Raw genomic sequence first — 12921 nt, forward strand, 5'->3', positions numbered from 1 at the left:
ACACACAGGGTTAGAGAAGCGGGCCTAATAGAGCTTCTGGTTTATAATCAATGTAATGTAGCTAGTACTTACCTAGAAATCGTCATAAAAACTTACCTATCTGAATGTTTCCCATTGAGTTGCTCTGGCTATCACACAGTGGACTGACTTCAAGTTTGTGCTTCTTCTCAATGTCTCCTACAGAGGGATAGACAACACACTGATCAGAGATCAGAGGGATAGACAACACACTGATCAGAGGGATAGACAACACACTGATCAGAGGGATAGACAACACACTGATCAGAGGGATAGACAACACACTGATCAGAGGGATAGACAACACACTGATCAGAGATCAGAGGGATAGACAACACACTGATCAGAGGGATAGGTGAAGAGAAAAAGAGAGATTAAGAAGAGGAGAATGAATGAGATGCTACCTTGGTGGAAAAACTCTTCAGTCACTTTCTCGCTCCACTGTTTGCTCAGCTCCCAGGGTCTGCAGGGGTTGCAGATGTCCGCACACTTCAGAGCCATCTGCAAGGGGTTAGAAACAAAATAGCCAGTTAGACCCCACAGTTTCCAGCTGGTAAGAGCCAAAATGACCGGTTCTACACAGTTTTCCCATGCACAACTAAGAGCCACAATGACTGGTTAGTTGCCACAGTTTCCCCAGGCCCAACTCTAAGCCTACGGCCCAGCTGGTAACTGACCTGGAGGATGAAGTGTCGGTGGCTGGCGTTGCTCAGGCACAGGTCATCCTGGTTCAGGTGTGTTCTGAACTTTCCCAGGTACTCGTTCTGTCTGCTGATGTCAGTGGCCAGGATCAGAGAACCCAGCTGGCGCTCCATCTTCAGCCTGAGGAGATCATGAGCAGTTTAAATAAATGTGTTAAATGTATACTACCATACTTGAGTGTACAACAACCAACTCATTACCTTCCTCTTTAACAACAGAGTCATGTTCATTAATCATAAAATACTTGGCACTGGAAAAAGAGAACCTAGACTGACCCTTCCTCAGCAGGCAGGTGGGAGAACAGGCCAGTCTCTCTGAGCAGACCTACTGCAGACCTCCAGTGGTGGTTCTCCAGAACAGAGGAATTCTACAGACCACAGAGACATATACATTAGATTTCTATAACACTGTTATCTTGAGTTCCTAAGTACATTAAATCATAGACCTCAACATTATCTTAAAATAAGAGCAAATACCCGATGAACTAGGTCAATTTTAAGACGTTATCACCACTTTTGTCCTGTCAAGCATGGCCATCTAGTGATCTCCAGCCAGGTCTAATGCTACAGGATTGCTTTGCCTTCTCACCCTGTCCAGCTTGGCCAGCTTAGAGTTAGCCAGAGGGGTATACTACTAAGCAGGATCAAAAAGTTGGCCTAAATATTCTGATATAAGGTTTTATTTTTAGGAAAGATAAGCTTGTAATAGGTATGGGCTAATTGATTCAACAAATCAAAACAGATATCTAAGATTAGATTTTTATTATCATTCCTTTCATTGATTTATTTGTGGTATCAATTGGTAGTTACAGTCTTGTCCCGTCGCTGCAACTCCCCTATGGACTCGGGTGAGGCAAATGTCGAGAGCCATGCGTCCTCCGAAACACGACACTGCCAAAGCGCACTGCTTCTTTTTTCTTTTTTTTTTGGGGGGGGGGGGGGGGGTAGATCAGCTTCAATATTGCATATGTTTTTACATACATACATACAAAATGAGAAAAAAACATCCAGAAAATCACATTGCAGGATTTTTAATACATTTATTTGCAAATTATGCTGGAAAATAAGTATTTGGTCAATAACAAAAGTTTCTCAATACTTTGTTATATACCCTTTGTTGGCAATGACACAGGTCAAACGTTTTCTGTAAGTCTTCACAAGGTTTTCACACACTGTTGCTGGTATTTTGGCCCATTCCTCCATGCAGATCTCCTCTAGAGCAGTGATGTTTTGGGGCTGTCGCTGGGCAACACGGACTTTCAACTCCCTCCAAAGATTTTCTATGGGGTTGAGATCTGGAGACTGGCTAGGCCACTCCAGGACCTTGAAATGCTTCTTACGAAGCCACTCCTTCGTTGCCCGGGCGGTGTGTTTGGGATCATTGTCATGCTGAAAGACCCAGCCACATTTCATCTTCAATGCCCTTGCTGATGGAAGGAGGTTTTCACTCAAAATCTCACAATACATGGCCCCATTCATTCTTTCCTTTACACGGATCAGTCGTCCTGGTCCCTTTGCAGAAAAACAGCCCCAAAGCATGAGGTTTCCACCCCCATGCTTCACAGTAGGTATGGTGTTCTTTGGATGCAACTCAGCATTCTTTGTCCTCCAAACACGACGAGTTGAGTTTTTACCAAAAAGTTATATTTTGGTTTCATCTGACCATATGACATTCTCCCAATCCTCTTCTGGATCATCCAAATGCACTCTAGCAAACTTCAGACGGGCCTGGACATGTACTGGCTTAAGCAGGGGGACACGTCTGGCACTGCAGGATTTGAGTCCCTGGCGGCGTAGTGTGTTACTGATGGTAGGCTTTGTTACTTTGGTCCCAGCTCTCTGCAGGTCATTCACTAGGTCCCCCCGTGTGGTTCTGGGATTTTTGCTCACCGTTCTTGTGATCATTTTGACCCCACGGGGTGAGATCTTGCATGGAGCCCCAGATCGAGGGAGATTATCAGTGGTCTTGTATGTCTTCCATTTCCTAATAATTGCTCCCCACTGTTGATTTCTTCAAACCAAGCTGCTTACCTATTGCAGATTCAGTCTTCCCAGCCTGGTGCAGGTCTACAATTTTGTTTCTGGTGTCCTTTGACAGCTCTTTGGTCTTGGCCATAGTGGAGTTTGGAGTGTGACTGTGAGGTTGTGGACAGGTGTCTTTTATACTGATAACAAGTTCAAACAGGTGCCATTAATACAGGTAACGAGTGGAGGACAGAGGAGCCTCTTAAAGAAGAAGTTACAGGTCTGTGAGAGCCAGAAATCTTGCTTGTTTGTAGGTGACCAAATACTTATTTTCCACCATAATTAGCAAATGAATTCATTAAAAATCCTACAATGTGATTTTCTGGATTTTTTTTTCTCAATTTGTCTGTCATAGTTGACGTGTACCTATGATGAAAATTACAGGCCTCTCTCATCTTTTTAAGTGGGAGAACTTGCACAATTGGTGGCTGACTAAATACTTTTTTCCCCCCACTGTATATACTTATTATGGACACAGTATGCTTACATTATTATCTTGTTGTTATTAGTCCCATCCTTCAATTCCATTCAACACCTCCCATCTATCTCTTACCACCATCCATATTTGATTTCTATTTGCCATATATTTTTCAACTGTACTGTGATGTTTTACAAAAGTTCTGAACCTTTCTATTCTCATTGTTTCTACAGATTGTAAATTGAAAATAAAACATTTTTGCTAAAAGTATTATTAATCGATTGACTAAGAATTTTATTTAATAATTTAACTTAAAAAATTATAAGTTTTGAATCCGGCATCGTTTTGCGTATCAGTTCATAACCACAGGATCGGTACATAAAAAATCTCTTCCCAACTATTTTGCAATCTATATGGGACGGCTGTCAATCCTTTGGTCCTTAAATGAAACTGGTATAGCAGACATTTCCATATGTTTTTGTTAGCTGCATGTGCGACATAACTGCTTCTTGACACACTGCTCGCTTAACCCGGAAGCCAGCCGCACCAAAGTGTTGGAGGAAACACCGTCCAACTGACGACCGATGTCAGCTTGCAGGCGCCTGGCCCGCCACAAGGAGTCACTAGAGCACGAAGAGACAAGGAAATCCTGGCCGCCAAACCCTTCCCTAACCCGGACGACGCTGGGCCAATTGTGCGCCACCTCATGGGTCTCCCGGTCACGGCCGGCTGTGACACAGCCTGGGATCGAACCCGAGACTGTAATGATGCCTCAGCACTGCAATGTAGTGCCTTATGTCTTCTTAAGTAGCTGTGGACTGCTCCAGCTATGTGCTCTCACCCTGTAGAGCTTGGCCAGGTAGTGGTTGGTCTTGATGAGGAAGGGCTGGTTGACTCCCGGGTGGTCCAGGTCATGAGTGGCGGCTGCTAGCAGGCCCAGGAGGATGTCACAGGACGTCAGGGACTTGGCCAGCTATGGAGAGACAGGGAATGTCAGCTCACTTTTCTCTGCTCATATCCATGAGCCCAGGAGCTAATGCCTAGGCTTTAGGTCAGTGGGATAATGTGGTCAATAGCCCAGTTCAACACCCAATAAGCTACTTCTGAATACTTTCTCTACAACAGAAAACCAGCACTGTCAATCTCTGTCTGCTACCTTGGGTTCTCGCAGGTAGCAGTACATGGCCTGCGTGACGTCAGCGGCGTGCACAGCATTGTGGTAGGGGTTGAGGCTACGGTAGTCCTCCTGCACCATGACCAGGAAGCGCCACAGCTTCACCATGTCCAGCTGAAACAGCTCCAGCAGACCATACTGGTTCAGGAGGTGGAAGGTCATCGTCACCAGGCTGTTTCCTGCATGGAGAGGGGAGGGATGGGAGATGTAGTTTAAAGAGCTGGTCAGGAATAGTGTTTGGGGGTGGGTAGTTCTGTTTTTATGTGGTCGTGGAGGAGTTTAGCATTGCAATGAAAATATATGGAAAAGGACTTAAGAGGCCCCACCATCCCAGTTCTACACAGCATTCAGCAAAACAAACACCAGAGGGCATCATTGTCCACATCTCTGATGAGTTGAAAGCAGGCCTATGCAGTAATGTTACACTCATTCTGTGAGGATGATGACATTACAAAAATGTAGGTGAGGCTTTAGGAGAAAAGATGGACATCGGTCAGAAACATACCATTCGTTAATCTGTCGAAGAGGAAAATGTCGAAATTCCAGCTCCCGACCCTTTCCAGCATACACTGCAAGAGAAAAACACACGTAAATGTGTGTTAAGCCATGCACATAAATATTAATTGTGTATGCATAAGAGTGTATGATTGGCTCAGAGTGTATGTTCTGTGTAAGTATCAGACCTTGGCCTGTCCGATGTAGTCCTCGTCCAGGATGTGGAGGGGGTTGAGGTGGGTTGTTCCCCAGAGCAGACGGGACGAGTGCAGGTATCTCTGGAAGCTGAGCAGTCTGCGGAGCCTCCTACCAGACACTGGCCCAGCCGAAATGAAGCCAGGACCAGCGATAAGACTAGAGGCGGAGGTGGAGTCTGAGCAGGCTGAAGACACAGGAACACCGACAAGGGTTTATTCAGAACATTGGAGTTGTTTAGAACAGGGGTTCTCAAACCTTTTGGGTCCGGGACCCCTTTTGTTATAGCAAATTCATCAGGGACCCCCTCATAACTAGGGTGATATAAAACTAGCATACAAGGAATGGTACTATGACTTTGGCAGTGCATGGCCGGACGAACCTTCAGGCCCTGGGAAGGAACATTTTAAAAGGCCAACCTCTTGGCATCAGAGAGAAAATGTGCAGTTTTCAAGCGAATGTCCTGCAATTCTACACATTTTGTCATGAGACAGAGAACATGTTGCAGTTTTAAAGCTTAAAATTAGTGCATTGCAAAAAAATTTATAGTAACAATTAAGTACCTTACTGTGACTGTTTTCAATTACAAATGGTAAAAAATAAACAAATAGCTTCTTATCAAAGTACAATTTCTCAAACAAGAATTTTCCTAGGACCGTCTGGGAGTGGTCTGAGTGGGAAGGAGAAAACTGAAAACTAGCTGTTGGCTGAGGGGAGGACAGGTCATAATAATGGCTGGAATGGAATGGCATCCAGCCATTATGACGAGCCAGTCCTCCCCAATTAAGGTGCCACCAACCTCCAGTGGTTGGCACAGAGGAACTCTTTCTAATTTACCCCCAAGATGTCACCAGGCAGGCCAAAACTCCATCCCACCAAAACCGTCTGAAATTTCAAGCAGTCTTTTCAAACAGCTCTTACACTAAAAAGGGCATTATCATTATTTTCAAAGTATTATTCCAACCTCATAGTGTGGAAATATATATAAAAACACAGGGAAATCAAGTTATTGACTGAACTGGGCCTTTAAGTTAAAAAACTGATGGCTTACTGTGGATCCCAATATCCCTGTGAGCATCCCAGGCACATGTAACCAAGGGGTAAGAACATGAATTGTGGATTAATAATAAACATTGTATAACACCTTCAACTTATTCCATGGAACCCACAGCCATTATTTTGTTATCTGTTAGTAATAGTCAAAAAAATTAAACACATACGGCTGTGGACCCCCTGCAGTTCAAGGTTTACAACATAGTGGATAGAAATATGATGCATAGATTCAACATATTTCTGTTGTACAGAAAGGGACACAGAGGGATGACATGGCGTGTCTGGTTTACACAGTAGATGTCTATCTAATCATTTAGTAATGTACTCTGCTTGATAATCCCCAGGCACAAGTCTCAGACATCTGCTCCAAATCCTGATCAGGAATGTTGCACAACAAATGTTTGGGTGGACTTATAATTGAGACTGTAAGGGCTATCCAAATGTCCAAATGTTGAATAAATCAACAAGAATGAGAACACTGATGAAAACAATATAATTAAATCAACAAGAATGAGAGGTGGACAAAACAAATGATTTTGTCCAGTGTCAGGTCACACTGGATTTAAGACTGGTCGACTATGAACACTACTTCCCGAGGGTGGACACACACACACTTACACTACTGCCTGGACACACACACACACCAGTCACAAGTCGTGCTTTTTAAACAATTTAAAACATTAAGGAGATTGACATTCAATTTCATTGAATAGAAAATTGTACAGTATTTTCTCTACAAGACTGTGACCGAAATAAATATCACTCCACTTCCTGAACTAGAATAGCACCCCAACCCTGCTCAGTCACATAAGGATTCTTCAGGTTGGCTTATTTACACAAAGACAGTGATTGTTAGATGGCGAGGGTGACTAATCAGTGTGTGAAATAAATAAGATATGCACCAACATCGGTCAGTCAATCTGTCTGGTGTAGCAGATCTGAGTTAAGACAGGTAGTACCCACAGAGGGCTGTATTTATGCGGGTGCCCGCTCTCTCTCTTAACTGATCAGTGAGGGTAACTAGAGAAAATTCATACCGTATGTCATTACCAAGTGCATGAATTGAGCAACAGACTGGGTATATGTACACAGATACTATTTCTTGGATTACAGTCAAACTATATGACTGTTGTTAATAATGGGCCCTGGCATTCCTTCCTTTGGTGCTTCAGTGTGGATAGCTAGTAGCAGTACTTAGCACTACTAAGGAGGCCAGTGAGGAAAGAAGGTTTTTGTCATGGTTCATACTCACAGTGTAGGGTCCGGAAGTCGATGCACAGGTACGGGTAGGAACCTCTTCCTTCTGGTTCAAATCCTACCTGACTTCTCACACGAACATCTCCTAGAGGGAAACAACACACACACACACACACACACACGTCCTCAAGAGTCATGTAACATAGTGGAGAAAGAGCTCTCCCACACACACACACACACGGTCACCAACATGCTGTACTCACCCACATGCACTCTCCTCACACACACTTTCTTTCTCGCTCTCTCCCTCATTCTTCAAAGGGGAGCAGCATGTAGATCACTAAAAGAGCTAGGAACAGCTGATAGCTGAGCATGCAGTGCCAGGCAAGGCTACAGTATCACTAGTATTAGTAGTAAGACAGGCTAGGAGCAGCATACAGTAGAGTACAGTAGACAGGTTTGTGCTTCATACTCCGAGGTGAACACTGAGTATTGCTATGGTACTGGCCCAGGCAACCCAGTCAATACTAGTCTTCTAGATGAGTCATTCAGCAGTACAGTCAGACTGACAGACTAACGCAGCGCTTCAGTACTGATTTGTACAGCAGATCAGTCATACAGTACAGTCCCACTCCCACCAGCTTTACTTACTTGGGAACAGCTGTTTGAATATAACACAAGCCCCTAGCAAAATAGCAAAACTGGGAATTACCATTAAAGGATGGTCACATATAGCTTACACAGCATTCACAGATTGAATGTAAATATACAAGGGTATGTATGATGTACACAAACTCACACACATGCAATCACACATCCAAGTCATTTTGTGTCTGTCTGTGTGTGAGCTGTGAGTTTAAAATATGTGATGAGATGTGGTGAGTCACATTTTCCCATTCTGCGTGCCAGCGGGCCTTGACGTCGGGGGAATATGGGTCAGACAGTTGATTAGCAATGTGCCCTGACCTCTACGCTTTAATGCTTTTAAACCCACTGTATGACAACACATTACCATATCAGACTGGCTTAGTAATTGATCACAGGCCCTGGCAAATAGCCTAAATGTCCTGAACTGGGATGCTGCTGCACCTCTTACTAAGAATTGTAATATCCACCAACTCCACAAAAACACATGCTCTCAAAGTAGGCCCAATGCTAGAGCTAACCAGGGGAACGCTAGTAGCAGCAAATCAATTGTTACGTCATTGAGTTAAGGAAATAGTCATTTAGACTGTCTTCTTGAGATGTTTGAACTACTGAAGAGGTCAGTAATCCGTGTAAAATAAAAAATATTATCTTCCAACAGAATTTTATCAGAAAATACTACTTAAATCACAAACTATTTGCAGCACAAACCATCATGGCTTCCACCAGACAGGAAGTGAGGTCACACAGTGACCTGGCCAGTTGTAGGTTATAAAAAAGGGCCCAGAGTATTTCCTGGAAAACTCCTGGCCCTGTGTACAGTGCCTTGCAAAAGTATTCATCCCCTTGGCGTTTTTCCTATTTTGTTGCATTATAACCTGTAATTTTAATTGCTTTTTATTTGGATTTCATATAATGGACATACACAAAATAGTCAGAATTGGTGAAGTGAAATGAAAAAAATATCTTGTTTCAAAACATTCTACAAAATAAATAACAGAAAAGTGGTGGCTGCATATGTATTCACCCCCTTTGCTATGAAGCCCCCTAAATAAGATCAGGTGCAACCAATTACCTTCAGAAGTCACATAATTAGTTAAATAAAGTCCACCTGTGTGCAATCTAAGTGTCACATGATCTCAATATATATATATATATATATCTGTTCTGAAAGGCCCCAGAGTCTGCAACACCACTAAGCAAGGGGCACCACCAAGCAAGAGGCAACATGAAGACCAAGGAGCTCTCCAAACAGGTCAGGGACAAAGTTGTGGAGAAGTACAGATCAGGGTTGGCTTATAAAAAAATATCAGAAACTTTGAACATCCCACGGAGCACCATTAAATCCATTATTAAAAAATGGAAAGAATATGGCACCGCAACAAACCTGCCAAGAGAGGGCCGCCCACCAAAACTCACGGACCAGGCAAGGAGGGCATTAATCAGAGAGGCAACAAAGAGACCAAAGATAACCCTGAAGGAGCTGCAAAGGTCCACAGCTGAGATTGGAGTATCTGTCCATAGGACCACTTTAAGCCGTACACTCCACAGAGCTGGGCTTTACGGAAGAGTGGCCAGAAAAAAGCCATCGCTTAAAGAAAACAATAGGCAAACACGTGGAAGAAGGTACTCTGGTCAGATGAGACTAAAATTGAGCTTTTTGGCCATCAAGGAAAATGCTATGACTGGCGCAAACCCAACACCTCTCATCACCCTGAGAACACCATCCCCACAGTGAAGCATGGTGGTGGCAGCATCATGCTGTGTGGTTGTTTTTCTATCGGCAGGTACTGGGAAACTGGTCAGAATTGAAGGAATGATAGATGGCTCTAAATACAGGGAAATTCTTGAGGGAAACCTGTTTCAGTCTTCCAGAGATTTGAGACTGGGACGGATGTTCACCTTCCAGCAGGACAATGACCCTAAGCATACTGCTAAAGCAACACTCGAGTGGTTTAAGGGGAAACATTTAAATGTCTTGGAATGGCCTAGTCAAAGCCCAGACCTCAATCCAATTGAGAATCTGTGGTATGACTTAAAGATTGCTGTACACCAGCGGAACCCATCCAATTTGTAGGAGCTGGATCAGTTTTGCCTTGAAGAATGGGCAAAAATCCCAGTGGCTAGATGTGCCAAGCTTATAGAGACATACCCCAAGAGACTTGCAGCTGTAATTGCTGCAAAAGGTGGCTCTACAAAGTATTGACTTTGGGGGGGGTGAATAGTTATTCACGCTCAAGTTCAGTTGTCTTATTTCTTGTTTGTTTCACAATAAAAAAATATTTTGCATCTTCAAAGTGGTAGGCATGTTGTGTAAATCAAATGATACAAACCCCCCCCCAAAATGCATTTGAATTCCAGGTTGTTAGGCAACAAAATAGGAAAAATGCCAAGGGGGTGAATACTTTCGCAAGCCACTGTATATATTCTCCCATGACAACAGAACAGGCCATGTGGCCGCACATAAGGTCTAATCTGTCTTGGTCTGCTAGACTGTGACTCCGGGATAGGCAAGGCTAAATCCAATTCAATTCCATAAACCTTATTATCCCAATTGTTACGTGGCAGTGCAGACAACATAGAATATACATATGTACATGACCAACAAGACAGGACAGACTGTTACAAACAACAACCACAGTAGAGTGGACTCCTGGCATCCACACAGAGGACCCAGAACATTCCACAGGCCTATGAGCCCAGTATGACACAGAACTAAATCTATGCCTCAGTAAATCTGATCAAAATACAAAGAAAGGCTTAATACTGTGGACCAACGGCTGGCCTGGTTGGCCTCAGACATGACTTAAGCCTTATGTGATGGAGAGATTATCAATGAGATCAGGGATTGACCAGACGAGAGAGTCTGCAGTGAGTCCCTCTGCATTCCTCTCAGTCTGCCTGAATTCCTCTATCCCTTTCTCAATTTATTTATCCATCCCTTTCTCACGTTATTTATCACTTTCTCACGTTGTTACTTAAGCTATATAATATGACAAAAACATTACTAACTATATTTAAACCCTTTCCTTGATGTGCAATCTAGAGGCCTGATGATGCCTGTTCATTCTGAATGTAGGGACAGTGGGCAGTACTTATAGTTGCTAGTATTGGAATGGTAGTTGTGCTAGAACAACACTGCTGGTGGTGCTGCTGAGTGAGTGTGGGTGGGGACAGTACTTACAGTAACTAGCATAATGCTAGTTGTTGTGTACTGTATGTAACAGTGGGCAAAACGTACCTAGCATAATGCTAGTTGTTGTGTACTGTATGTGACAGGGGCAATACTTACCTAGCATAATGCTAGTTGTTGTGTACTGTATGTGACAGGGGCAATACTTACCGAGCATACGAATGTACAGAGCAGTCTGATCTGAGCTGTCATATGAGATGGCCCCTCGTCTCTGAAGGAGAGGAAAGAGAACATAAAAAATAAACATGTTTTCAACTAATATTTATGCTTCAGAGACATTGGCAAATCAGAAGAGCACCAGAGAAATATGCAACGACATTAAAACACTTTAATAATCCAAGTAGTGGTGGCCTACAGTCTACTAAAGTCATTTGGGTTCAACTGATAAAGGATTTCCTCACAGGCTCACAAGTTGTCTGTCATCTGTTTGATGGTACACACACTCCATCTGTTTATCAGCTAGTGTGAGAAACATTCATGCTGCGTACCTACCCACACGCAAACACTCACACAGCGAGAGTGTGTGTGTGTACACATGATATATGCATGCGTGTGTGTGCATGTGTAGTGTGTGAGAGCTGGTGCGGTATATGGTGTGGGAAGCTCTGTACTATGTGTAGGGGAACATGCTGTGCCAGACAGACTGAGTTGAGATGTCCGTCTGGTAAAACCTTAGAGTTAATCACACCTCATTTCCCCAGTAATAGGCTCCTTGTTACCGTGACGATAGAGCAAAGCTGCTTGCTGATTAGGACAGCAGCAGATGACACTCGCACACACTTCCATAGACACTCTAGGCTTACAAAGCACGCAAGACAGAAAGAGAGGGGGGGGGGGGGGGGGGGGAGACAACCACACACAAATAGCAAAAGAGAAAGTGAGACAACCCCACCGACCGACAGACCAGGCATTCCTTCTGACAGACTGAGAGGGTAAGAGTATTCATATAGCCAAGAGGAGAAGTCAAACATTGTGTCTAAAACGCACACAAACGTAGACCTAGGACAATACTAGATCATCCTGTGTGTGTGTGTGTGTGTGTGTGTGTGTGTGTGTGTGTGTGTGTGTGTGTGTGTGTAGGTGTACATTGGTGCCTGGCCCTAATCAGCAGGTTTCAGTAACATAAGAGAGGACCTAACCAGGGGATATCCTCAACCTGCTGTCACCCACAGACAGACGCTCAGGCACGGCTTTGGCTCACCTCCCCTTGCACCACACAGAGTGTCTCCGGAGCTAGTCTCCCCATAGGGCTCCCCTCTCCCCTGGCCATCCAGCCAGCCAGGGTGTCCACAGAGGACACACCCCTCAGGCCCATGACGTCAATCGGCTCAGCCTCATTTACATTCATGATTTTTATCCATTACCATTCCCGCACTCAGTCTCTTTCTCTCCCTCCCTCGCTCATCCCCTCTGGGCTCTCCTCTCAAATGAAAAACAAAACGCTTTGAAGCCATATTCTCCCACAATGCAGTGTAGAGGCCGTGAAAACAGCAATTTATTGAGGCTTACGGGTGTCAACTGAAGGTTACATAATTATTATTATTAACAACATGTCTAAGCAGCTTGTTATAGCCTGGTCCTACTGGGAGTGGTCCCATCTGAAAAACAATCCTCTAACAGGGCTATGTTGACAAGTTTAACAACCACTGTCACACACACACATCCAACTGTAACAACTGATAAACCCAGATAAGGATCAGGGTTCGTCACCACCAAACCGTCACACACTATCTCTCTGGGTGTGTCCGTCTCCCTCTGACCCTAAGTGTCTTCTAATTCTAAGGTCACATGACGGCGGCGGCCAATC

At 44.0% G+C, this 12921-nt stretch overlaps 1 protein-coding gene across 1 annotated transcript in view; it reads right to left on the reverse strand.

Annotated features, from left to right (window-relative positions):
* The window catches only part of LOC311144710 (high affinity 3',5'-cyclic-AMP phosphodiesterase 7A-like), a 34073-nt gene that overhangs the window by 1977 nt on the left and 19175 nt on the right, over positions 1 to 12921 (reverse strand). The window contains exons 2-11 of the mRNA XM_084180807.1: positions 11265 to 11325; positions 7332 to 7421; positions 5020 to 5213; positions 4842 to 4905; positions 4319 to 4515; positions 4004 to 4135; positions 996 to 1087; positions 696 to 840; positions 423 to 519; positions 97 to 177 (exon numbers count right to left, since the gene is read on the reverse strand). Coding sequence (XP_084036933.1) covers positions 97 to 177; positions 423 to 519; positions 696 to 840; positions 996 to 1087; positions 4004 to 4135; positions 4319 to 4515; positions 4842 to 4905; positions 5020 to 5213; positions 7332 to 7421; positions 11265 to 11325 — 1153 coding nt within the window. The remainder of the gene's footprint in view (positions 1 to 96; positions 178 to 422; positions 520 to 695; positions 841 to 995; positions 1088 to 4003; positions 4136 to 4318; positions 4516 to 4841; positions 4906 to 5019; positions 5214 to 7331; positions 7422 to 11264; positions 11326 to 12921) is intronic.

This window comes from Coregonus lavaretus (genome assembly GCF_964263955.1).
Source record: "Coregonus lavaretus genome assembly, chromosome: 2".
In the NCBI taxonomy this organism is placed as follows: domain Eukaryota; kingdom Metazoa; phylum Chordata; class Actinopteri; order Salmoniformes; family Salmonidae; genus Coregonus; species Coregonus lavaretus.